Source organism: Pyrus communis, chromosome 1 (genome assembly GCF_041283825.1).
Source record: "Pyrus communis isolate YQ-2024b chromosome 1, ASM4128382v1, whole genome shotgun sequence".
NCBI classification, from domain to species: domain Eukaryota; kingdom Viridiplantae; phylum Streptophyta; class Magnoliopsida; order Rosales; family Rosaceae; genus Pyrus; species Pyrus communis.
Window position 1 is genome coordinate 12427946 of NC_142565.1, and position 26263 is coordinate 12454208.

The 26263-nt window shown below is 36.9% G+C and overlaps 4 protein-coding genes and 1 long non-coding RNA gene across 12 annotated transcripts; all 5 read right to left on the bottom strand.

The window, feature by feature from the left end:
* Positions 1-3041: 3041 nt before the first annotated feature.
* On the bottom strand, positions 3042-5449 carry LOC137720827 ((+)-neomenthol dehydrogenase). 4 transcript variants are annotated; one of them, XM_068459935.2, is made up of 5 exons: positions 4820-5449; positions 4474-4720; positions 4239-4307; positions 3963-4142; positions 3042-3549 (listed from the first exon to the last, which is right to left on the bottom strand). In XM_068459935.2, exons 1-5 carry the CDS (start codon positions 4837-4839, stop codon positions 3172-3174), a joined length of 894 nt encoding a protein of 297 aa, XP_068316036.2. In that variant the 5' UTR covers positions 4840-5449; the 3' UTR covers positions 3042-3171. The 4 variants fall into 4 exon arrangements, with proteins under 4 accessions (XP_068316036.2, XP_088554189.1, XP_068316037.2 ...); XM_088698063.1 differs by having other exon boundaries at positions 3963-4139; positions 4567-4720; positions 4820-5312; XM_068459936.2 differs by having other exon boundaries at positions 3963-4139; positions 4820-5310.
* Positions 5450-5620: 171 nt separating this feature from the next.
* LOC137720837 (uncharacterized) lies at positions 5621-8877 on the bottom strand. Its single transcript, XR_011066587.2, has 8 exons — positions 8575-8877; positions 8118-8214; positions 7543-7742; positions 7238-7316; positions 6607-6748; positions 6457-6507; positions 6117-6266; positions 5621-5973 (listed from the first exon to the last, which is right to left on the bottom strand). It is a non-coding gene; the product is annotated as an uncharacterized LOC137720837 (long non-coding RNA).
* Positions 8878-10004: 1127 nt separating this feature from the next.
* Positions 10005-12147, bottom strand: LOC137720831 ((+)-neomenthol dehydrogenase). Of its 4 annotated transcripts, none has more exons than XM_088698070.1 (5): positions 11786-12147; positions 11533-11686; positions 11205-11273; positions 10929-11105; positions 10005-10514 (listed from the first exon to the last, which is right to left on the bottom strand). In XM_088698070.1, exons 1-5 carry the CDS (start codon positions 11803-11805, stop codon positions 10137-10139), a joined length of 798 nt encoding a protein of 265 aa, XP_088554196.1. In that variant the 5' UTR covers positions 11806-12147; the 3' UTR covers positions 10005-10136. The 4 variants fall into 4 exon arrangements, with proteins under 4 accessions (XP_088554196.1, XP_068316044.2, XP_068316043.2 ...); XM_068459943.2 differs by having other exon boundaries at positions 11440-11686; XM_068459942.2 differs by having other exon boundaries at positions 10929-11108; positions 11440-11686.
* Positions 12148-12375: 228 nt separating this feature from the next.
* LOC148699189 (uncharacterized) lies at positions 12376-14546 on the bottom strand (the record flags this gene model as incomplete). Its single annotated transcript, XM_088698071.1, has 6 exons — positions 12376-12748; positions 12891-13040; positions 13233-13283; positions 13383-13524; positions 14013-14091; positions 14318-14546. Coding segments are annotated over 3 exons (438 nt in total), but the record flags the coding sequence as incomplete, so codon positions are not given.
* Positions 14547-16778: 2232 nt separating this feature from the next.
* Positions 16779-18735, bottom strand: LOC137720828 ((+)-neomenthol dehydrogenase). Of its 2 annotated transcripts, none has more exons than XM_068459939.2 (5): positions 18560-18735; positions 18214-18460; positions 17979-18047; positions 17703-17879; positions 16779-17288 (listed from the first exon to the last, which is right to left on the bottom strand). In XM_068459939.2, the coding sequence occupies exons 1-5, from the start codon at positions 18577-18579 to the stop codon at positions 16911-16913; spliced, it is 891 nt and encodes a 296-aa protein (XP_068316040.2). In that variant the 5' UTR covers positions 18580-18735; the 3' UTR covers positions 16779-16910. The 2 variants fall into 2 exon arrangements, with proteins under 2 accessions (XP_068316040.2, XP_068316039.2); XM_068459938.2 differs by having other exon boundaries at positions 17703-17882; positions 18560-18728.
* Positions 18736-26263: the final 7528 nt, after the last annotated feature.

The following is a 26263-nucleotide window of genomic DNA, read 5'->3' on the forward strand; positions in this document are numbered from 1 at the left end:
TTACTCTCACTTTAAATAAAGTACTAAATTCAATAAATTGGAAACAATATAAAGTACTATATTCAATAAATAATAAATTACAAACCAAAGTGATTGGAAAATTATGGGCTCCAATTACAAAAAGTACTCTATTCATCATCACTTAACCAATTTGTGGTGCTCGGATGATCTTCTCTTGTCGTGCTAGGACCATCTCCTCTTGCTCTCGCTTCTCTTGCACGCCTCCTTCGCACCACGTCCACTTTCTCTGACTTCTAAAAATATTTAGAATTTGGAGACTTCCCTTCTAAAGGTGTGTTCATAATGTCACGATCTTGTTGAGTCATTCTTTCTTCTCTAACTTGTTCCCTTTCTTGCCTAAATAGCTCTCCTTCTCTCTCATTAGCTTGAAATGCTCTCTCAACAGCTGCAGCTTTTGTCTCCTCTCTAGCCTTATCAGCCTCAAATTTCACCATTTCCTGCGCCAAAGTCAATTCACCTTGGCGAACAAGTTCTTCCATATACTTTGCATAATCATTCTTGGAAGCACTCATTTTTCTCTTTGAAGCCTTCTTACCTTGATGCCTAATTGGATAACGGGTCGACCCTGACACTTGTTCAGGGGGGGTGTTTCAGGCACTTCTTCTGCATCATCTTCATGAACACGCGAGCCATGATCAGATGTAGAGTGTAGAGGGGTGCTGTTTATGAAAACTTCTAGACCGACATGCACAACTTTGAATTTAGGACAATCTTTGACAATATTTCAATATTCTCACCGGTTGAATGATTTGTTTTTGCTTTTGGTTTTGGCATTATACCAAGCTTGTGCTTGAAGTTCCTACACAATGTGGGAGAAGAAATAATTATAATGAAAGTAGGTAACAAATAAACAATACAAACAAATAATTATAACCAAAGTAGCTAACAAATAAATAATACAAACAAATAATTATAATGTAAATTTGGGTATAGTACAAACAAATAAATAATATATTGTTACCTGATCCGCTAAATTTTGCCCACTTCAAAGATTACTACTAGCTTGTGCCAAGGTGTCTCTCCACGTACTAAATGATTGGCTAAGTAATTTCCAACTACTAGACATCGATTCTTTGGTTATTTTCCCACCAATTTTCTCAAGAATATTGGTATGAATAAGACTCCACAATTTTCGCAACTGCATCTCATTACCCGTAAAAGGATCATGAGTTACTTCAACCCAACTAGTACACAACACAACATCTTTAATAAGTGTCCAATTTGTACCTGCATCAGTAGTTATTTTGTTGGAAAAAAATTAGATTGAAACTTTGAGAGAAAGATAGGAATGTGGTTGAAAGTAGTTGAGAAAATATGAAATAGTGGTATAAAGTAGAAGATAATGAGAAGGTATTTATAGAAAAGTAAAATCAATTTTTTTTTTTTTTAATTTTTCAAAATTTTTTTTTCAGATTTTTATTAATTTTTTACATTTTTAAAATTTTTTTATTCACCTAATTAATCTCTGCGGTTAGATTAAAAAAAATTTGAATTCCAACACTTCAGATTGTGCCACATGGCACAACGGTAAGATTTCTGATTTTTAAACAGTTTTTTTTTTTTAATTTATAAAGGTGAATAACGTGGACCATTGATCTCAGATTCAACGATTGAAATTAAATAAAGTTTTAAAATTATTATTATCGTTGGAAATCCAACGTTATAAAACAAATAACCGTTAAGATCCAACGGACGCCGAGGCGCCACGTGGCCTCCAACGGTCACTGACGAAGGCCTGCGCATGCGGGCCTCAGCGGCTGACGTAAAATGTGGTTGAAGTCAGGGCGACGTCAGCCATACATCAAACCCACTTCAGGCTCTCGGGCTAGCAACTCTCCACGGGCCTCTCCCTCGGGCTTGCTCGCCAGCACACGCTGGGCTTCATCACTCAGGCTCTTTGGCCTTATTCCTGCGCCTGTCCCTCGGGCTAGAGCACATGGTGAAAGTGCTCTTATACTTACGACTAGATATAAATACGATCAATTATTAATTTGAAATTTAAAAGTAAAAAATAAAACATACAATTAAGATAAAATCTCTCTTAAAACTAAAATATAGTCGGAGCAACGCTAACATATTTAATAAATTATATGGATTATTTTTGGGGATTATTTTCTTGAGTTATGCGACCTCAATCATAGAATACAAGCTGGATGAATGAAGTGAAAGAGTGTATCCGGTGTGTTGTGCGACCGTCGTATGCCACTAAAGCTCAAGGGAAATTTTTATAGAACGACAATAAGGCTGGCAATGCTTTATGACATGAAATGTTGGATGGTGAAGCATCAAAATGTACACAAAATGAGTGTAGCGCGAAGATAAGAATGCTACGTTGGATGTGTGGGCATACGAGAAATGACAAGATTAGGAATGAGGATACACGAGGCAAATTAGGAGTAGCCGAAATTGAAGATAAGATGAGAGATAATCGGTTAAGGTGGTTTGGACATGTGAAACGAAGACTACAAACGCTCCGGTTAGAAGATGTGAATACGAGACAAAGGCCCAGGGCCAAAAGGGATAGAGAAAGACCTAGGAATACTTGGAAACAAACTCCAAGAAAAGATTTGAACTACTTGGATCTAACAGAAATCATGACACAGAACCGAGCGCAATGGCGTTCTAGGATTCATATAGCCGACCCCACTTAGTGGGATAACGCTTTGTTGTTGTTGTTGTATTATTTTCTTGAGTTAGATACTTTGTATATGCTAGTAATACTCTCAGATAAATTAAGGTGAGCATCCATTGTCCCCTTGTTATTTTGCTTACCTTTCTGGATGCTAGCTCTGGAAGAGTTGCATAAGAGATGAAAATGTTACACCCCACATCTTTCTGGACGCTTTTCTGATACCTCACCTCTATAGGCCCGTCGGCCGGCTGTTTGTTTTAGGGTGGCGGTCACGACTTGCTTCGATCGGCGCCCATTTTCATAAAACAATAGCATCACTCCTAATAGGATATGGCCTCCATATTTAACACTACCCTCATATATTTCTACTAATAGGATATGGCCTCCATATTTAACACTACCCTCATATTTCTATCATCCAAATAGTCTTGCCACATTGTGAATCCAAAAGCTTGTACATAAACTATCAAGCCTTATTATTCATTAAACACAGAGAGGGCCTCTGTTAGCACCACATCTTAATACGGTGTTATTTCTTTCTTGATGAAGTAGAGGCCGGTAGGACCGCCGCTGGGGAGTAGGGCCAACCAGGCAACGTTTTCAGCACCTTCGTCAATGGTTAAGAAGCCGGCATTGAAGGTCATATCTGTCTTGACAAATCCGGGGCAGACACAGTTGATGTAGATGTTTGGATACTTGTTGGCCAGAATTCTAGTGTACGCGTTCAAGGCTGCTTTCGAGACTACATAGGCTGGATAGGTAGGAGGCCAGCTTTTGGTTCCTAGCAAACCTTGTTTATAGTCTTCCAAAAACTCGCTCAAAACAGCATCTATTCTCTCTTCTGTAAGGCTGTTAGCATCACTGAGTACCTCTTTAGCCCATCCGTTTGGAAAATTCTGAAGCAACAGGAAAGATGGCAGAGTTTAAATTTGATTTAAAAAAACAGAAAAATTGCATCAGCATATAACTAAATACATTAAAACATTTTTCGGAAAACAATTCTTCAACTAAAACATTCCCAGAGTTCTCGTTTAGTCTGGGATTCAGTTAATGTTCTAATGCAATCGCAGAGCTCCATTATACTTAATTAAGCAAAGAAAACAACGACTAATTGTTTGTACATTTCAAGAAGCCCCATTTATGAAATAACTAGAGATAAACAGATTAAGGATAAAGAATTCTCCGTATCTTTTGTAAGGCAGATAAGTTAACTAAATTATTTTGTTTAAATTACACTAACAACTAAGCGGAAATTTAATTCTGTTAAGAGAATGCAAAAACAGAAGCATAGTTCTGAAGTTGCTCATACCATTAGCTTAGCACCGGCAGAAGAAACATTAATGATTCTAGGCGAATCAGATAGCTGGAGGAAGGGCAAAAGCGCCGCAGTCACGCTTTTGGGACCATAATAGTTTGTTTTAAGGCATTCTTCTGCTAACTCATAGCTTGGTGTTATCAATATTTCACTCCAATTGATTTCATCAGGCTTCTGCATCCAAAATCATTGCTCTCGTCAATTAGAATGGCATAAAAGTCTAAAATCACCTTTCTATGATGTGATATATATACACATATATAACCTCACCTTACCAATTACAGCTGATCTAAAGCTTTCAGGGTTTACTATGCTTCCATTAATTCCTGCATTGTTTACCTACACAGTCGAAAAGTTCCAACATTTTCATCTTTTTTATGCGTATTTCAACATAAAAAAGGATTATAAGTTTATAACATGTGTCATCAGTATCAAATCAGACATATTGCAATATTATCTCTACTGATCTGAGGAATACAACCCAACTCAAAACAAAAAGATTTACCAAGATATCGAGTTTCCCGAATTGGGTTTTGACAAAATCTGCAAGGGAAACGATGCTAGCAGAATCTGTTACGTCAAGCTGATGAAAAACCACCTGGTCGGAGACGCCAAGCTCTTTCAAATTTTCAACAGCTTCAAGACCCCTCTTTTCATCTCTAGCAGTTAACACCACCATGATCGCATTTGAAGCCAACTGCTTAACTGTGCCAAATCCAACCCCTTTGTTTGCCCCTGTCACAATTGCATACCTGACCAAAATACAAAAGAAGCCAACAAAAAGAAGGGAAAATAAGAAATGGGTTTCTTTTATGTGATCAAAAGATGCATAAGAACTACAACACTACTACCTCTTTGTTGCTTCTGCCATTGTTGCTCTGAGCTTATTTTGCCGGGTGGATACAATGAGGGGACTAAAATGCCAGGGGTTCCGGTTTCAAATCATCTGTTTCTAAAAGCTAAACTCATGGGACCCACGTGGGTGCGAAATGAAGACAAATATACGTGGTTTCAGAATGGCGGCTGTATGTGGGATTATGTGGCGAAGAATGTGAGGAAGTATGTGCTGGATTAGTGGTCAAGTGGCCAAAAACCACTTTGGCTAGTCAAAGAAAAATAAAGATAAAAAAGTCAAAGAAAAATAAACAACGATAAAAAGGACATGGTGATGTTTGTTGAAAAGAAAAAAGATACATCATTGTGTCTCTTCCTCGTTTTTGGACGAAAAAAAAGGACTCTTGTCTAGAGGTTTTTTGCTTTGCCATTAACACCCGAAGAGTTTTGTTTTTCACTTCCACTTATTAGTCTTTGGAGCTTTTGATAGTTGTTGAGTAGCAGCAGAGAGCGGAGAGCGGAGAGCAGAGAGAGCAGAGAGCGGAGAGCAGAGAGAGCAGAGAGCGGAGAGCGGAGAGCAGAGAGCAGAGAGAGCAGAGAGAGAAGTCCAAGAAAAGGGAAAATTTTCAGAGCTGAAAATTTTCAGCTCTTCAGTATAAATACTCGCGTGTTGCTGCGGGTTTTTAAAGCGTATAAAATATGTAAAAAGTTCTATACACATGTACAACTAAATTAGGGATTCAATTATGGATTCGTATTCCTGTTTACAGTTATATTTGCACACATACACTAATCAGCACTTTTAAATTCTCCGATCGTCACTTCTAAACTTCTTTTATATTTTACTATATACATGCTTCTCGGTTACACTGTGAAAAAACAAAAGCTGCTAATGTAAATTGTTAAAATAATTAAGTAATATCGTAGCTCTCAAATCCATTTAATAGGATACATTAAAAAAAAAATTGCACGCTACCTATTATCGTTGATCAGCAACTTTTTACCTACATTATTTTGGTGGCAGCAAAGGTAGATCAACAACCTTCTACAAACTTTATTCCTTGCATAACATTGACAATAGTAATATCACATGACAGTTTTATGATCACAAAAATTTCTGCAAGGCCAGCCCAAACTGTCACAACCTTTGAAAATAACACTTGACAAAATCCTGTTCAGATTCAAGATAAAACTTCAATGACACTCATATGATAAATTTGCCATTCATCTAGCAGCATTCTTGAAAAAAATATAAAAAATCAAAAAATAAAAAATGAAAAGCATTGAGTTGCTTTCCTTCCAAATTAAGTTTACCTGCCACGGGAGAGGTTGAACCAACTCTCATCTAGATCCCGAGCACATGCCAAAGCTCTCATTCAAAGCTGAAGGCATACCACTGATTGACTCGAGACCCACATCGGGTAACATTTTTGACCACTGAGAATGTTGAGTTCTCTGATCTGCCTTTAGATGAGAAAGGAAGATTTCGGGGGATGAGCATATCAAGAATGTGAGAGACTGGATGGAGGGGTTTAATTTCAGTGGAAAAAAGCAAAACTCCACATAAACTTTCTCAAAGATACAATGTCCGGCTTCAATACTACTCAGAAGACATAATTCATTGAAAATTATTCTAGAAGGGAGCAAAATTTACCTTAACACCGCCGTAAGCAAGTTAGCATTGGGGAGAATTTTTGTTGAAAAACTAAATGGAAAATCAAGAGTTTCAAATTCAAACAGAAGCATTATTTAAAACCCGAAATTGAATCATCACAAAGGGAATTCAGTGCAACCATCATCAAACCTGTTGCTCTTTCTAATCAACTACAGCTCCATTCTCATTTTTCGTTGAGTTCCGAACACTCTGTATGCCATTGATTCGGATTGCCTCATTTCCCTTGGTATTTCTGCTAAACTTACTGGGAACGTCTTCTCTCTGCATTTCCCTAACCAAACACAATCACAAATTAGTCAATTATAATAAAAAACGTAAAAATGGCGCCACATAGTGGATTTATAGAGGGTTTATAAAATAACAAAGGCATGTGATTTAATAGTTTATGACAAAATAAATCATACATCGTTTTGAATAGTTCCTATTCAAAAAATAGAGACTTACTGATGAGTGAATTGCCAATTTTCTGAAGAAATCGTATGCTTTTTATGAGTGTATCACAACTTTCAAAAAGTACGTGAAAATTAGTAAAATTGTAAATTAAAACAAAAAAGAAAACCTCAAAAGAAAAAAAAAAACCTAATTAGCATTGAAGTTATTGAAAGCACCAGAAATTACAAAAAAAGAAAGAAACAAAAATGTGAGAATCCACACTAAACAAAAATGAAAAGAGAACTTGCCCTCAAGTATGGATTGTATAATGATTTCCAGCATCCAGGTTGTGAGTTTTCATGCGATTTTGAATATAACTCGCACTTACCAAGACCAATAGATGATGCTACACCGAGAGCCAGCCATCAGAGTCCAAATTGCAGATAACGAATAAGCTACTGGATATGCTGCATTTTGATTAATTATAAGATCAATAAAGGAAACTCCAAATGTACATCAACATTATGCAAGAAACATGCCCGGTAATGCATACATGATGCAACATTCATGGGAAATCTTTATCCCAACAACTCATACAAAGAATATTAAGCAAACCATATTAATCAAATAACGGTTACTCTAACTAAAATTCTAAATGCAACTGAACAAAAATGTCTCCCTGCGAGTAAATACCTCTTGTTGAGGTCCACCAACTGTCGCAGTGATCACCCCTATACCTCCTGCTAACATAATTAGAAGCAGAAACCAACCACCTCTCGCCATAAAACACCCAACATATTGGCCAATAGCCAAATTAAAATACTTTAATGTCTTTAACGGCTGTGTTGTAAGTGTTAAATTTTCTAGTTCCTGATGATGCTTCAAACGGAGTCCTGCGGAATTCAAAGATTACAGACAACCTTCAGATTTTCAATCTGAATATTGAAAAAATAAAACTGCTTTCCTCAATTGGAATTTAATTAAACATTTAAAGAGTTAAAATAATCAAACTTTTTGTTTTTATTTACCTACCCATAAAAGTTTGATTTCCATTTTATTTAAAAACGTACAAAAATTGAAACCTACTGTTTCCATTTGATTTCCCCTTTCATAATTAGCTCAGCTGAATCCCCCACCTCATTACTCCCACGTACTAACGTAAACAATGAGTCACTACAAATTTCAGGTTTTATATGAATTTTTTTAAAAGGAAAGTGTATAATTGGAAAGAGTAGAAGAATCGAGAAGAAGAGTAGAAGAAGAGTAACTGTGCGTGCTCAGATCAAATCAGCCAGAACTTGACCTAATTGCAACGACGGGAGTGAAATCCGACTTCCAGTTGCTGCACCTCCTAGCTTCCTTCTGCTGCAACTCAAATTTGGTAGAACAAAAGTCTCAATCTTTAACAGATAGAAAAAACCCAGTAATCACACATATTTAACAAATCGAACTCAAAAATTAAAGAACGAGTAGAAAAGGTGAGGAATTTACTCGAACCCACAAAATTAAAATTAATTACAGCATAATCAGGCTTAAGATTCAAAATTCACAATGTAAAGACCCAAATTAAACATAAAATTCAAAATTCACGACGCAACAACCCGAATTAAACACAAAATCAAGGTCCTTTCAGAAACATAAGCTTAAGAAGGCGAAAATCTGAAACCTTTCGAAAGCACAGAAATAGAGAGAAAAAAGAATTGGGGAAAAAGTTGAGAAATTTACCAGAGGGGTTTAGGTGGAGGCGCCCAAAGGAGCCGATCGGCAAGGCGGATTGAAGCTCGAAGGGCCGAGCTTGGACTCTTCGGCAGTGGAGAGATCTAGGGTTTTTCCACAGATAGAGAGGAAACCTAGATTCGGAAAATAGGGAGAGAAATAGAGACCTTGATTCGAAAAGAAATGGTGAAGCCCTAAATCGAGCTGCTTGGTGCAGAGAAGAGTGAGGCGAGGAGGGAGACGGGTAGAGCCGGCAACCATAAAATAATGATTTCCAGTTTATCAACCACGGTAGTCAGACTTTCCACTTATACTTTCGTTTAGATATAAAAGAGGTTTTTTGATATGAGTCCAAGTAATTAAAAATTAGACATAATTCAAAAGTCAAAAGTACTACAAATTGAACTTTTTTTAAAAGATGGCCTATAAAATTATACTTATTTCAAATTTTTCCATATAAAATACGATCAATTATTAGTTTGAACTTTAAAATTCAAAAATAAAACATATAATTCAGATAAAATTTCTCTTAAAACTAAAACATAGTCGGAGCAACGCTAACATATTTAATAAATTATATGGATTATTTTCTTGAGTTATGTGACCTCAATAATGGAATACAAGCTGGATGAATGAAGTAAAAGAGTGCCTCGAGTGCGTTGTGTGACCGTCGTATCTCACTAAAGCTTAGGGAAATTTTTATAGGACGGCAATAAGGCCGACAATGCTTTATGACATGGAATGTTGAACGGTGAAACATCAAAATGTACACAAAATGAGTGTAGCGGAGATGAGAATTCTTCGTTGGATGTGTGGGCACATGAGAAATGACAAGATTAGAAATGAGGATACAGAGGCAAATTAGGAGTAGCCGAAATTGAAGATAAGATGAGAGAGAATTAGTTAAAGTGGTTTGGACATGTGAAACGAAGACTACAAACGCTCTGGTTAGAAGATGCAAGTACGAGACAAAGGCCTAGGGCTAAAGGAATAGGGGAAGACCTGGGAAGACTTGGAAAGAAATTCCAAGAAAAGAATTAAACTACTTGGATCTAACAAAAATCATGCCACAGAACCAAGCGCAATGGCGTTCTAATATTCATATAGCCGACCCCACTTAGTAGGATAACGCTTTGTTGTTGTTGTATTATTTTCTTAAGTTAGATATTTTGCATATGCTAGTAATACTCTCAAATAAAATAAGGTGAGCATCCATTGTCCTCTTGTTATTTTGCTTACCTTTCTGGATGCTAGATCTGGAAGAGTTGCATAAGAGATGAAAATGTTACACCCCACATCTTTCTGGACGCTTTTCTGATACCTCACCTCTATAGGCCCGTCGGCCGGCTGTTTGTTTTAGGGTGCCGGTCACGACTTGCTTCGATCGGCGCCCATTTTCATAAAACAATAGCATCACTCCTAATAGGATATGGCCTCCATATTTAACACTACCCTCATATATTTCTATCATCCAAATAGTCTTGCCACATTGTGAATCCAAAAGCTTGTACATAAATTATCAAGCCTTATTATTCATTAAACACAGAGAGGGCCTCTGTTAGCACCACATCTTAATACGGTGTTATTTCTTTCTTGATGAAGTAGAGGCCGGTAGGACCACCGCTGGGGAGTAGGGCCAACCAGGCAACGTTTTCAGCACCTTCGTCAATGGTTAAGAAGCCGGCATTGAAGGTCATATCTGTCTTGACAAATCCGGGGGAGACACAGTTGATGTAGATGTTTGGATACTTGTTGGCCAGAATTCTAGTGTACGCGTTCAAGGCTGCTTTCGAGACTGCATAGGCTGGAGAGGTAGGAGGCCAGCTTTTGGTTCCGAGCAAACCTTGTTTATGGTCTTCCAAAAACTCGCTCAAAACAGCATCTATTCTCTCTTCTGTAAGGCTGTTAGCATCACTGAGTACCTCTTTAGCCCATCCGTTTGGAAAATTCTGAAGCAATACGAAAGATGGCAGAGTTTAAATTTGATTGAAAAAAAACAGAAAAATTGCATCAGCATATAACTAAATACATTAAAACATTTTTCGGAAAACAATTCTACAACTAAAACATTCCCAGAGATCTCGTTTAGTCTGGGATTCAGTTAATGTTCTAATGCAATCCCAGAGCTCCATTATACTTAATTAAGCAAAGAAAACAACGACAAATTGTTTGTACATTTCAAGCAGCCCCATTTATGAAATAACTAGAGATAAACAGATTAAGGATAAAGAATTCTCCGTATCTTTTGTAAGGCAGATAAGTTAACAAAATTATTTTGTTTAAATTACACTAACAACTAAGCGGAAATTTAATTCTGTTAGGAGAATGCAAAAACAGAAGCATAGTTCTGAAGTTGCTCATACCATTAGCTTAGCAGCAGCAGAAGAAACATTAATGATTCTAGGCGAATCAGATAGCTGGAGGAAGGGCAAAAGCGCCGCAGTCACGCTTTTGGGACCATAATAGTTTGTTTTAAGGCATTCTTCTGCTAACTCATAGCTTGGTGTTATCAATATTTCACTCCAATTGATTTCATCAGGCTTCTGCATCCAAAATCATTGCTCTCGTCAATTATAATGGCATAAAAGTCTAAAATCATCTTTCTATGATGTGATATATATAAATATATATAACCTCACCTTACCAATTACAGCTGATCTAAGGCTTTCAGGGTTTACTATGCTTCCATTCATTCCTGCATTGTTTACCTACACAGTCGAAAAGTTCCAACTTTTTCCACTTTGTTATGCGTATTTCAACATAAAAAAGGATTATAAGTTTATAACATGTGTCATCAGTATCAAATCAGACATATTGCAATATTATCTCTACTGATCTGAGGAATACAACCCAACTCAAAACAAAAAGATTTACCAAGATATCGAGCTTCCCGAATTGGGTTTTGACAAAATCTGCAAGGGAAACGATGCTAGCAGAATCTGTTACATCAAGCTGATGAAAGACCACCTGGTCGGAGACGCCAAGCTCTTTCAATTTTTCAACAGCTTCAAGACCCCTCTTTTCATCTCTAGCAGTTAACACCACCATGATCCCATTTGAAGCCAACTGCTTAACTGTGCCAAATCCAACCCCTTTGTTTGCCCCGGTCACAATTGCATACCTGACCAAAATACAAAAGAAGCCAACAAAAAGAGGGGAAAATAAGAAATGGGTTTCTTTTATGTGATCAAAAGATGCATAAGAACTAAAACACTACTACCTCTTTGTTGCTTCTGCCATTGTTGCTCTGAGCTTATTTTGCCGGGTGGATACAATGAGGGGACTAAAATGCCAGGGGTTCCGGTTTCAAATCATCCGTTTCTAAAAGCTAAACTCATGGGACCCACGTGGGTGCGAAATGAAGACAAATATACGTGGTTTCAGAATGGTGGCTGTATGTGGGATTATGTGGCGAAGAATGTGAGGAAGTATGTGCTGGATTAGTGGCCAAGTGGCCAAAAACCACTTTGGCTAGTCAAAGAAAAATAAACAACGATAAAAAGGACTCGTCTAGAGTTTTTTTGCTTTGCCATTAACACCCGAAGAGTTTTGTTTTTCACTTCCACTTATTAGTCTTTGGAGCTTTTGATAGTTGTTGAGTAGCAGCAGAGAGCAGAGAGAGCAGAGAGAGCAGTCGAAGAAAAGGGAAAATTTTCAGCTCTTCAGTATAAATACTCGCATGTTGCTGCGGGTTTTTAAAGTGTATAAAATATGTAAAAAGTTCTATACACATGTACAACTAAATTAGGGATTCAATTATGGATTCGTATTCCTGTTTACAGTTATATTTGCACACATACACCAATCAGCACTTTTAAATTCTCCGATCGTCACTTCTAAACTTCTTTTATATTTTACTATATACATGCTTCTCGGTTACAATGTGAAAAAACAAAAGCTGCTAATGTAAATTGTTAAAATAATTAAGTAATATCGCAGCTCTCAAATCCATTTAATAGGATACATTAAAAAAAAAATTGCACGCTACCTATGATCGTTGATCATCAACTTTTTACCTACATTATTTTGGTGGCAGCAAAGGTAGATCAACAACCTTCTACAAACTTTATTCCTTGCATAACATTGACAATAGTAATATCACATGACAGTTTTATGATCACAAAAATTTCTGCAAGGCCAGCCCAAACTGTCACAACCTTTGAAAATAACAATTGGCAAAATCCTGTTCAGATTCAAGATAAAACTTCAATGACACTCATATGATAAATTTGCTATTCATCTAGCAGCATTCTTGAAAAAAATATAAAAAATAAAAAATAAAAAATGAAAAGCATTGAGTTGCTTTCCTTCCAAATTAAGTTTACCTGCCATGGGAGAGGTTGAACCAACTCTCATCTAGATCCCGAGCACATGCCAAAGCTCTCATTCAAAGCTGAAGGCATACCACTGATTGACTCGAGACCCACCTCGGGTAACATTTTTGACCACTGAGAATGTTGAGTTCTCTGATCTGCCTTTAGATGAGAAAGGAAGATTTCGGGGGATGAGCATATCAAGAATGTGAGAGACTGGATGGAGGGGTTTGATTTCACAGTGGAAAAAAGCAAAACTCCACATAAATTTTCTCAAAGATACAATGTCCGGCTTCAATACTACTCAGAAGACATAATTCATTGAAAATTATTCTAGAAGGGAGCAAAATTTACCTTAACACCGCCGTAAGCAAATTAGCATTGGGGAGAATTTTTGTTGAAAAACTGAATGGAAAATCAAGAGTTTCAAATTCAAACAGGAGCATTATTTAAAACCCGAAATTGAATCATCACAAAGGGAATTCAGTGCAACCATCATCAAACCTGTTGCTCTTTCTAATCAACTACAGCTCCTTTCTCATTTTTCGTTGAGTTCCGAACACTCTGTGTGCCATTGATTCGGATTGCCTCATTTCCCTTGGTATTTCTGCTAAACTTACTGGGAACGTCTTCTCTGTGCATTTCCCTAACCAAACACAATCACAAATTAGTCAATTATAATAAAAAACGTAAAAATGGCGCCACATAGTGGATTTATAGAGGGTTTATAAAATAAAAAAGGCATGTGATTTAATAGTTTATGACAAAATAAATCATACATCGTTTTGAATAGTTCCTATTCAAAAAATAGAGACTTACTGATGAGTGAATTGCCAATTTTCTGAAGAAATCGTATGCTTTTTATGAGTGTATCACAACTTTCAAAAAGTACGTGAAAATTAGTAAAATTGTAAATTAAAACAAAAAAGAAAACCTCAAAAGAAAAAAAAAACCTAATTAGCATTGAAGTTACTGAAAGCACCAGAAATTACAAAAAAAGAAAGAAACAAAAAAGAGAGAATCCACACTAAACAAAAATGAAAAGAGAACTTGCCCTCAAGTATGGATTGTATAATGATTTCCAGTATCCAGGTTGTGAGTTTTCATGCGATTTTGAATATAACTCGCACTTACCAAGACCAATAGATGATGCTACACCGAGAGCCAGCCATCAGAGTCCAAATTGCAGATAACGAATAAGCTACTGGATATGCTGCATTTTGATTAATTATAAGATCAATAAAGGAAACTCCAAATGTACATCAACATTATGCAAGAAACATGCCCGATAATGCATTTATGATGCAACATTCATGGGAAATCTTTATCCCAACAACTCATACAAAGAATATTAAGCAAACCATATTAATCAAATAACGGTTACTCTAACTAAAATTCTAAATGCAACTGAACAAAAATGTCTCCCTGCGAGTAAATACCTCTTGTTGAGGTCCACCAACTGTCGCAGTGATCACTCCTATACCTCCTGCTAACATAATTAGAAGCAGAAACCAACGACCTCTCGCCATAAAACACCCAACATATTGGCCAATAGCCAAATTGAAATACTTTAATGTCTTTAACGGCTGTGTTGTAAGTGTTAAATTTTCTAGTTCCTGGTGATGCTTCAAACGGAGTCCTGCGGAATTCAAAGATTACAGACAACCTTCAGATTTTCAATCTGAATATTGAAAAAATAAAACTACTTTCCTCAATTGGAATTTAATTAAACATTTAAAGAGTTAAAATAATCAAACTTTTTGTTTTTATTTAACTACCCATAAAAGTTTGATTTCCATTTTATTTAAAAACGTACAAAAATTGAAACCTTCTGTTTCCATTTGATTTCCCCTTTCATAATTAGCTCAGCTGAATCCCCCACCTCATTACTCCCACGTACTAACGTAAACAATGAGTCACTACAAATTTCAGGTTTTATATGAATTTTTTTAAAAGGAAAGTGTATAATTGGAAAGAGTAGAAGAATCGAGAAGAAGAGTAGAAGAAGAGTAACTGTGCGTGCTCAGATCAAATCAGCCAGAACTTGATCTAATTGCAACGACGGGAGTGAAATCCGACTTCCAATTGCTGCACCTCCTAGCTTCCTTCTGCTGCAACTCAAATTTGGTAGAACAAAAGTCTCAATTTTTAACAGATAGAAAAAAACCCAGTAATCACACATATTTAACAAATCGAACTCAAAAATTAAAGAACGAGTAGAAAAGGTGAGGAATTTACTCGAACCCACAAAATTAAAATTAATTACAGCATAATCAGGCTAAAGATTCAAAATTCACAATGTAAAGACCCAAATTAAACATAAAATTCAAAATTCACGACGCAACAACCCGAATTAAACACAAAATCAAGGTCCTTTCAGAAACATAAGCTTAAGAAGGCGAAAATCTGAAACCTTTCGAAAGCACAGAAATAGAGAGAAAAAAGAATTGGGGGAAAAGTTGAGAAATTTACCAGAGGGGTTTAGGTGGAGGCGCCCAAAGGAGCCGATCGGCAAGGCGGATTGAAGCTCGAAGGGCCGAGCTTGGACTCTTCGGCAGTGGAGAGATCTAGGGTTTTTCCACAGATAGAGAGGAAACCTAGATTCGGAAAATAGGGAGAGAAATAGAGACCTTGATTCGAAGAGAAATGGTGAAGCCCTAAATCGAGCTGCTTGGTGCAGAGAAGAGTGAGGCGAGGAGGGAGACGGGTAGAGCCGGCAACCATAAAATAATGATTTCGAGTTTATCAACCATGGTAGTCAGACTTTCCACTTATACTTCCGTTTAGATATAAAAGAGGTTTTTTGATATGAGTCCAAGTAATTAAAAATTAGACATATTTCAAAAGTCAAAAGTCACTACAAATTGAACTTATTTTAAAAGATGGCCTATAAAATTAGACTTATTTCAAATTTTTTCATATAAAATACGATCAATTATTAGTTTGAACTTTAAAATTCAAAAATAAAACATATAATTTAGATAAAATTTCTCTTAAAACTAAAACATAGTCGGAGCAATGCTAACATATTTAATAAATTATATGGATTATTTTCTTGAGTTATGTGACCTCAATAATGGAATACAAGTTGCATGAATGAAGTAGAAGAGTGCCTCGAGTGCTTTGTGCGACCGTCGTATCTCACTAAAGCTTAGGGAAATTTTTATAGGACGGCAATAAGGCCGACAATGCTTTATGACATGGAATGTTGAACGGTGAAGCATCAAAATGTACACAAAATGAGTGTAGCGGAGATGAGAATTCTTCGTTGGATGTGTGGGCACATGAGAAATGACAAGATTAGAAATGAGGATACAGAGGCAAATTAGGAGTAGCCGAAATTGAAGATAAGATGAGAGAGAATTAATTAAGGTGGTTTGGACATGTGAAACGAAGACTACAAACGCTCCGGTTAGAAGATGCAAGTACGAGACAAAGGCCTAGGGCTAAAGGAATAGGGGAAGACCTGGGAAGACTTGGAAAGAAATTCCAAGAAAAGAATTAAACTACTTGGATCTAACAAAAATCATGCCACAGAACCAAGCGCAATGACGTTCTAATATTCATATAGCCGACCCCACTTAGTAGGATAACGCTTTGTTGTTGTATTATTTTCTTAAGTTAGATATTTTGCATATGCTAGTAATACTCTCAAATAAAATAAGGTGAGCATCCATTGTCCTCTTGTTATTTTGCTTACCTTTCTGGATGCTAGCTCTGGAAGAGTTGCATAAGAGATGAAAATGTTACACCCCACATCTTTCTGGACGCTTTTCTGATACCTCACCTCTATAGGCCCGTCGGCCGGCTGTTTGTTTTAGGGTGCCGGTCACGACTTGCTTCGATCGGCGCCCATTTTCATAAAACAATAGCATCACTCCTAATAGGATATGGCCTCCATATTTAACACTACCCTCATATATTTCTATCATCCAAATAGTCTTGCCACATTGTGAATCCAAAAGCTTGTACATAAACTATCAAGCCTTATTATTCATTAAACACAGAGAGGGCCTCTGTTAGCACCACATCTTAATACGGGGTTATTTCTTTCTTGATGAAGTAGAGGCCGGTAGGACCGCCGCTGGGGAGTAGGGCCAACCAGGCAACGTTTTCAGCACCTTCGTCAATGGTTAAGAAGCCAGCATTGAAGGTCAAATCTGTCTTGACAAATCCGGGGGAGACACAGTTGATGTAGATGTTTGGATACTTGTTGGCCAGAATTCTAGTGTATGCGTTCAAGGCTGCTTTCGAGACTGCATAGGCTGGAGAGGTAGGAGGCCAGCTTTTGGTTCCGAGCAAGCCTTGTTTATGGTCTTCCAAAAACTCGCTCAAAACAGCATCTATTCTCTCTTCTGTAAGGCTGTTAGCATCACTGAGTACCTCTTTAGCCCATCCGTTTGGAAAATTCTGAAGCAATACGAAAGATGGCAGAGTTTAAATTTGATTGAAAAAAAACAGAAAAATTGCATCAGCATATAACTAAATACATTAAAACATTTTTCGGAAAACAATTCTACAACTAAAACATTCCCAGAGATCTCGTTTAGTCTGGGATTCAGTTAATGTTCTAATGCAATCCCAGAGCTCCATTATACTTAATTAAGCAAAGAAAACAACGACAAATTGTTTGTACATTTCAAGCAGCCCCATTTATGAAATAACTAGAGATAAACAGATTAAGGATAAAGAATTCTCCGTATCTTTTGTAAGGCAGATAAGTTAACTAAATTATTTTGTTTAAATTACACTAACAACTAAGCGGAAATTTAATTCTGTTAGGAGAATGCTAAAACAGAAGCATAGTTCTGAAGTTGCTCATACCATTAGCTTAGCAGCAGCAGAAGAAACATTAATGATTCTAGGCGAATCAGATAGCTGGAGGAAGGGCAAAAGCGCCGCAGTCACGCTTTTGGGACCATAATAGTTTGTTTTAAGGCATTCTTCTGCTAACTCATAGCTTGGTGTTATCAATATTTCACTCCAATTGATTTCATCAGGCTTCTGCATCCAAAATCATTGCTCTCGTCAATTAGAATGGCATAAAAGTCTAAAATCACCTTTCTATGATGTGATATATATAAATATATATAACCTCACCTTACCAATTACAGCTGATCTAAGGCTTTCAGGGTTTACTATGCTTCCATTCATTCCTGCATTGTTTACCTACACAGTCGAAAAGTTCCAACTTTTTCCTCTTTGTTATGCGTATTTCAACATAAAAAAGGATTATAAGTTTATAACATGTGTCATCAGTATCAAGTCAGACATATTGCAATATTATCTCTACTGATCTGAGGAATACAACCCAACTCAAAACAAAAAGATTTACCAAGATATCGAGTTTCCCGAATTGGGTTTTGACAAAATCTGCAAGGGAAACGATGCTAGCAGAATCTGTTACATCAAGCTGATGAAAAACCACCTGGTCGGAGACGCCAAGCTCTTTCAATTTTTCAACAGCTTCAAGACCCCTCTTTTCATCTCTAGCAGTTAACACCACCATGATCCCATTTGAAGCCAACTGCTTAACTGTGCCAAATCCAACCCCTTTGTTTGCCCCGGTCACAATTGCATACCTGACCAAAATACAAAAGAAGCCAACAAAAAGAAGGGAAAATAAGAAATGGGTTTCTTTTATGTGATCAAAAGATGCATAAGAACTAAAACACAACTACCTCTTTGTTGCTTCTGCCATTGTTGCTCTGAGCTTATTTTGCCGGGTGGATACAATGAGGGGACTATAATGCCAGGGGTTCCGGTTTCAAATCATCCGTTTCTAAAAGCTAAACTCATGGGACCCACGTGGGTGCGAAATGAAGACAAATATACGTGGTTTCAGAATGGCGGCTGTATGTGGGATTATGTGGCGAAGAATGTGAGGAAGTATGTGCTGGATTAGTGGCCAAGTGGCCGAAAACCAATTTTGGCTAGTCAAAGAAAAACAAACAAAGATAAAAAAGTCAAAGATAAATAAACAAGAGGTTTTTTGCTTTGCCAAACACCCGAAGAGTATTGATTTTCACTTCCACTTGTTAGTCTTTGGAGCTTTTGTTTTTTGGCTTTGCCATTAACACCCGAAGAGTTTTATTTTTCACTTCCACTTGTTAGCCTTTGGAGCTTTTGATAGTTGTTGAGTAGCAGCAGAGAGCAGAGAGAGCAGAGAGAGCAGAGTGCCGAGAGAGCAGAGAGAGCAGAGAGTAGAGAGCAGTCGAAGAAAAGGGAAAACAAGGGCTACTGTTTTCAGCTCTTTATTTTGTATAATCATTCAATCAAAGATATTGTGCTATATTTTGTGGCTTTTGGGAGAGAAGGATTTAGTATGTACTAATACAAGTACCTGCACATTGCTGTGGGTTTGTAAAGCGTATAAAATATGTAAAAAGTTCTATACACATGTACAACCAAATTAGGGATTCAATTATGGATTCGTATTCCTGTTTACAGTTATATTTGCGCACACACACTAATCAGCACTTTTAAATTCTTCGATCGTCACTTTTGAACTTCTTTTATATTTTACTATATACATGCTTCTCGGTTACAATGTGAAAAAACAAAAGCTGCTAATGTAAATTGTTAAAATAATTAAGTAATATCGTAGCTCTCAAATCCATTTAATAGGATGCATTAAAAAAAATTTGCAAGCTACCTATTATCGTTGATCAGCAACTTTTTACATACATTATTTTGATGGCAGCAAAGGTAGATCAACAACTTTCTACAAACTTTATTCCTTGCATAACATTGACAATAGTAATATCACATGACAGTTTTATGATCACAAAAATTTTTGCAAGGCCAGCCCAAACTGTCACAACCTTTGAAAATAACAATTGACAAAAACCTGTTTAGATTCAAGATAAAACTTCATTGACACTCATATGATAAATCTGCCATTCATGTAGTAGCATTCTTGCCAAAAAAAAAAAATGAAAAGCATTGAGTTGCTTTCCTTCCAAATTAAGTTTACCTACCACGGGAGAGGTTGGCTGAAGGCATACCACTGATTGACTCGAGACCCACCTCGGGTAACATTTTTGACCACTGAGAATGTTGAATTCTCTGATCTGCCTTTCGATGAGAAAGGAAGATTTCGGGGGATGAGCATATCAAGAATGTGAGAGACTGGATAGAGGGGTTTGATTTCACAGTGGAAAAAAACAAAACTCCACATACAAATAATACTACATCCAAAATAAACTTTTGCAGAAACTATACATAAACTTTCTCAAAGATACAATGTCCGGCTTCAATACTACTCAGAAGACATAATTCATTGAAAATTATTCTGGAAGGGAGCAAAATTTACCTTAACACCACCGTAAGCAAATCAATGTTTCAAATTCAAACAGGAGAATTATTTAAAACCCGAAATTGAATCATCACAAAAGGAATTCAGTGCAACCATCATCAAACCTGTTGCTCTTTCTAATCAACTACAGCTCCTTTCTCATTTTTCGTTGAGTTCCGAACACTCCTATACCTCCTGCTAACATAATTAGAAGCAGAAACCAACCACCTCTCGCCATAAAACACCCAACATATTGGCCAATAGCCAAATTGAAAGACTATGTCTTTAACGGCTGTGTTGTAAGTGTTAAATTTTCTAGTTCCTGGTGATGCTTCAAACGGAGTCCTGCGGAATTCAAAGACTACAGACAACCTTCAGGTTTTCAATCTGAATATTGAAAAAATTAAACATCTTTCCTCAATTGGAATTTAATTAGACATTTAAAGAGTTAAAATAATCAAACTTGTTGTTTTTATTTACCTACCCATAAAAGTTTGATTTCCATTTTATTTAAAAACGTACAAAAATTGAAACCTTCTGTTTTCATTTGATTTCCCCTTTCATAATTAGCTCAGCTGAATCCCCCACCTCATTACTCCCACGTACTAACGTAAACAATGAGTCACTACAAATTTCAGGTTTTATATGAATTTTTTTAAAGGAAAGTGTATAATTGGAAAGAGTAGAAGAATCGAGAAGAAGAGTAGAAGAAGAGTACTTGTGCGTGCTCAGATCAAATCAGCCAGAACTTGATCTAATTGCAACGACGGGAGTGAAATCCGACTTCCAGTTGCTGCACCTCCTAGCTTCCTTCTGCTGCAACTCAAATTTGGTAGAACAAAAGTCTCAGTAATCACACATATTTAACAAATTGAACTCAAAAATTAAAGAACGAATAGAAAAGGTGAGGCATTTACTTGAACCCACAAAATTAAAATTAATTACAACATAATCAGGCTAAAGATTCAAAATTCACAATGTAAAGACCCAAATTAAACATAAAATTCAAAATTCACGACGCAACAACCCGAATTAAACACAAAATCAAGGTCCTTTCTGAAACATAAACTTAAGAAGGCGAAAATCTGAAACCCTTCGAAAGTGCAAAAATAGAGAGAAAAAAGAGTTGGGGGAAAAGTTGAGAAATTTACCAGAGGGTATTAGGTGGAGGCGCCGAGAGGAGCCGATCGGCAAGGCGGATTGAAGCTCGAAGGGCCGAGCTTGGACTCTCCGGCAGTGGAGAGATCTAGGGTTTTTCCACAGATAGAGAGGAAACCTAGATTCGGAAAATAGGGAGAGAAATAGAGACCTTGATTCGAAGAGAAATGGTGAAGCCCTAAATCGAGTTGCTTGGTGCAGAGAAGAGTGAGGCGAGGAGGGAGACGGGGAGAGCAGGAGTCAAACAAAATAAGGAAAAGCTGATAATGGGGAGAGAGAGAACCGAAGCACCCAAAGAAATCGAAATCGGAGAAGATAAAGTGTGGCCTCGGAGGTCAAGGAAGTCATTTTACGGTAGAAAAGATGGCAAAAAAGTGGCTTAACAAACGAATTGAGGGGCATTTTGGTCCGCACATTGCCCTGAAACAGTACCACCCGAGTTTGGGTTTTAGTATATATAAATTTTCTTTTTCTCAATTTGTTCTTTATTTGAGTGAGAGCTATTGTTTTTTTGGGTTGTGAGATTGCCAACACTTTGTAAACTCCCATTTGGTTGATAATGGATTATTGGGTGAGCTCCTACTACTCCGATGACGTACTCCAGTTACACTGACCGTTGAGGAACCTCGTTAAAATCTTGGTATATTTTATATTTTGTTCTTGCATTTCATTTGATATATTTCCTATGGGTTAGCTTGAGTTGGTTCCAATTGGTTTGGTGCTATTCTAGCACAACAATTGGTATCAGAGCACTGGTTGCTCTTAGACACCGTCTAGTTGCTAAATATATCAGAAGGGTAAGATGCGAATCCTTTTGGAAGCAGCTCCGGGGTTGCAAGAACTACAATGCAAAATGCAATGTTCGAAGTGGAAAAGTTTGATGGCACGAACAACTTTGAGATGTGGCAATGTCAAGTCAAGGATGTGTTGGCTCAACAAGATCTACTAGCCGTTTTGGGAGATAAACCAGAAGTTATGTCGAAGTCGGAATGGGAGAAATTAAATTTGTGGACTTGCTCTACAATTCGGTTGAGCCTTGCAAAAACTCAGAAGTATTTTGTGATGCGGGAGACATTGACAAATATGTTGTGGCAAAAATTAGAAGACAAGTAGATGACGAAGAGTGCTGAGAACCAGTTACACTTGAAGAAAAAGCTCTACCGCTTCCAATACAAAGAAGGTACCAAAATGATTAATTAGACACCTTAATGCTTTTAATAAGTTGATTGCCGATTTGAAAAATTTAGATGAGGATATTAAGGATGAAGATAAGGCCTTAATATTGTTGAATTCCTTGCTGGACTCTTATGAGCATTTTGTTACCGCTAGTATGCATGGTAAAGAAACTGTGAAATTTGACGATGTGTCAAATGCCTTGATGAACTATGAAATGAGGCATAGAGATAAGAATCAAGATAGTACCTTTGAAACTTTATATGTTAGAGGTAAATCATCGGAGAGGAGATCTTCTTCTATTAGAAAAAAAAAAAAAAAAAAAAAATCACAGTCCCGACCTAGAGGAAATTCTAAAGGTAGAAAAAGCTTGGAAATGGATGAATGTGCTTTTTGTCATAATAAAGGTCATTGGAAGAAAGATTGTCCTAAGTTGAAGACCAAAGACAATGTGAGTTTGGAAGCTAATGTTGTTGAACTTGAAACTGATTTTTCGGATTTTGCTTTAACCACTTTCTCATCATTTGATTGTGCTACTAAGTGGGTGTTGGATATGGGTTGTACTCATCATATGACTCCTCACAAGGATTGGTTTTCAAGCTTGAAAGAGTTTGATGGTGGTGTTGTTTTCATGGACGATGACAATCCTTGCACAACAAAAGGGATTGGTACAATTCGTTTGAAGTTGCATGATGGCATGGTTAAAGAGTTGACAGGTGTTTGGTATGTACCGAATTTGAAGAAAAATCTTATTTTTTTAGGCACTTTGGAATCCAAGGGATTCAGGTTTCATTCAGATGGGCAGACATTGAAAGTTACTTATGGTGCACTTGTTATGATGAAAGCTCATCAATGTGGTCATTTGTATTTATTGCAAGGAAGCATTGTGACAGGTGAAGCGTCTGCATTCTCTGAAAATATGGGCACATCTGATTCAGATACTACTAAACTATGGCATATGAGATTACGCCATGCCGGTTAGAAAGCTTTACAAGGGCTTGTGAAACAAGATCTTCTAAAAGGTGCCACGACTTGTAAGCTTGATTTCTATGAGCATAGTGTCTTGGGAAAGCAAACTAAAGTGAAGTTTGGTATTGCAGTACATCAGACGAATGTCATTGTTGATTATGGATGTTTAGGGTCCTACAAAGACTCATTCTTTGAGTGGTAGACATTGGTTCGTGATCTTTGTTGATGATTATTCAAGAAGGTCTTGGGTCTACATTATGAAGCACAAGAGTGAGATATTGAGCATTTTCTTGGGTTGGAAGAAAATGGTTGAGAACCAGATTAGGAGGAAGATTAAAATTTTGCAATTGAATAATGGTGGAGAATACACATCCGATCATTTCCTTAAAATTTGCAAAGAGGAAGGGATTGTGAGGCATTTTAGTGTCTGGGGAACTTCACAACAAAATGGAGTTGCGGAAAGTTTGAATCAAACCTTGCTTGAGAAGGTTCGATGTATGTTGTCTCAGTCGGGTTTAAGCAATTTGTTTTGGGTAGAGGCAGTTACTTATGCATGTCACATCATCAACTGATTACCCTCAGTTGTTGTTTAGGGTAAGACACCAATGGAGGTATGGATTGGAAAACCTTTCTTTTGATTATGATTATCTGTATTTTTGGTTCACTTGCTTATTTTCATGTAACCGAAAATAAACTTGATCTTAGAGCCAAAAAGGCTATCTTTTTTGGTTTTAGTAGTGGTGTCAAAGGTTACAGGTTATGGTGCCCAAAGATGAAGAAACTTGTAATCAATAGAGATGTGACATTTGATGAAGAAAGTATGTTCAAAGACTGAGAAGAATGTGAAAGATGTCCAATAGGTGGAGCTTGAGAAAGTTGCCTCTAGTACTTCAAATCCTATTTCTGCTGATGTCGAAGCCACTACAAGTGAAGAAGTGGGAGACCAAGAGGATGTTGAAGAAGTTGATTCTATTCAAGATGAAAAGCAAGTTCACCTCAAGAGTCTATTGCCAAGAACAGAGGAAAAAGACATATTACCAAGCTAGCTCAGTATAGTGATTATGTTGCTTTTGCTCTTCTTATTATCACTGATGAGATTCCATCCAATTTTGAGGAAGCCATTGAGAGTGAGGAAAATGAGAAGTGGTGCAATGCCATGGGTGATGAGATGAATTCTCTCTTGAAGAACAAGACTTGGGAGTTAGCTAAATTACCTAATGGTAAGAAAGCTATTGGTTGCAAATGGGTGTATGCCAAGAAGGCCAAGAAGGAAGGTGTTGATGAGAAAAACATGTGAGATTCAAAGCAAGATTAGTTGCTAAAAGGTATGCACAAAAGGAGGGCATTGACTACAATGAAATATTTTCTCCTGTTGTGAAGCACTCCTCAATTTGTATTATGTTAGCTCTTGTTGCACAATGTGATCTTGAGCTTGTGCAACTTGATGTGAAGACGGCTTTCCTACATGGTGATTTGAATGAAGTGATCTATATGTGTCAACCGAATGGGTATAAAGTGAAAGGGAAGGAGAATTTGTTTTGCAAGTTGAAGAAATCACTTTATGGCTTGAAGCAATCTCCAAGACAATGGTATTTGAGGTTTGATAAATTTATAAGAGGCCAAAATTATTCTAGAAGTCAATATGAGCATTGTGTGTACTTCAAGAAGTTGCAAGATGGTTCTTTCATTTATTTGTCGATATATGTTGATGATATGTTGATTGTCTCAAAGAATGTCGAAGAGATTGAGAAATTGAATAAGCAAATGAAGAATGAGTTTGAGATAAATGATCTTGGTGAAGCAAAGAAGATCCTTGGCATGATGATCGCTAGAGATAGAGAGAAGGGTGTGATATACTTGAATCAAAGACAATACCTTGAGAAGTTGATTCGGAAATTTAGAGTTCATGATTTAACCAAACTGGTTAATACCCATTTGGCTCCTCATTTTAAATTGAGTTCTCTACAGTGTCCTAAAACTGATCAAGAGAAGTTGCAAATGAAAAATATACCATATGCAAATTTGGTTGGTAGTTTGATGTACACAATGGTATGCTCTAGATCGGATATTGCTCATGCAGTTGATATGGTGAGTCGATATATGCATAATTCGGTAAAGAGCATTGGCATGCAACTAAGTTGATATTGAGGTATTTCCATGGTACTCAAGATGTTGGTTTATGTTGTGAGAGGGATGACTCTGGTATTGGTAACTTTGCAGTTGGTTATGTCGATTTAGATTATGCAGGTGATTTGGTAGAAGGAAGTCTACTACATGCTATGTATTTACTATGGCTAAATGACCAGTTTGTTGGAGGTCCATTTTGTAGTCATCTATTGCTTTCTTTACTATATGTTGGAAATGTCCCCTAAAAGCCAATTATATGATGATACTTTACGGACATTTCACATGTTAAACTAATCTAGTTTAATATAAAGGGCAAAGATTATTGTTTAAAGTCGTCTCATATAAATGTTATATGCTTAAACGATAAGTCCAAGGAACATGTAATTGGGAGAATGTGATCTAAAGAATTTAGATTCATGAGATCATTCTCTTTCGTATACATATCCTAAAAGTTCCTGATCATATGATTGCCAATTAGGCATTGACAGTCCATTAAGATCAGTACGTGTTATGTCTTCTCTTAGGGAGAGTGACTGGTCTCGAGTCATTGGTGTGATTGACACCAAGACAAGCATGTAGGTGCTCAATAGAGAATGAGTCCACTGAACGCAATCAACAAGGAGTTCTCATACTCATGTCACATGAGAACTCATGGTTGGGA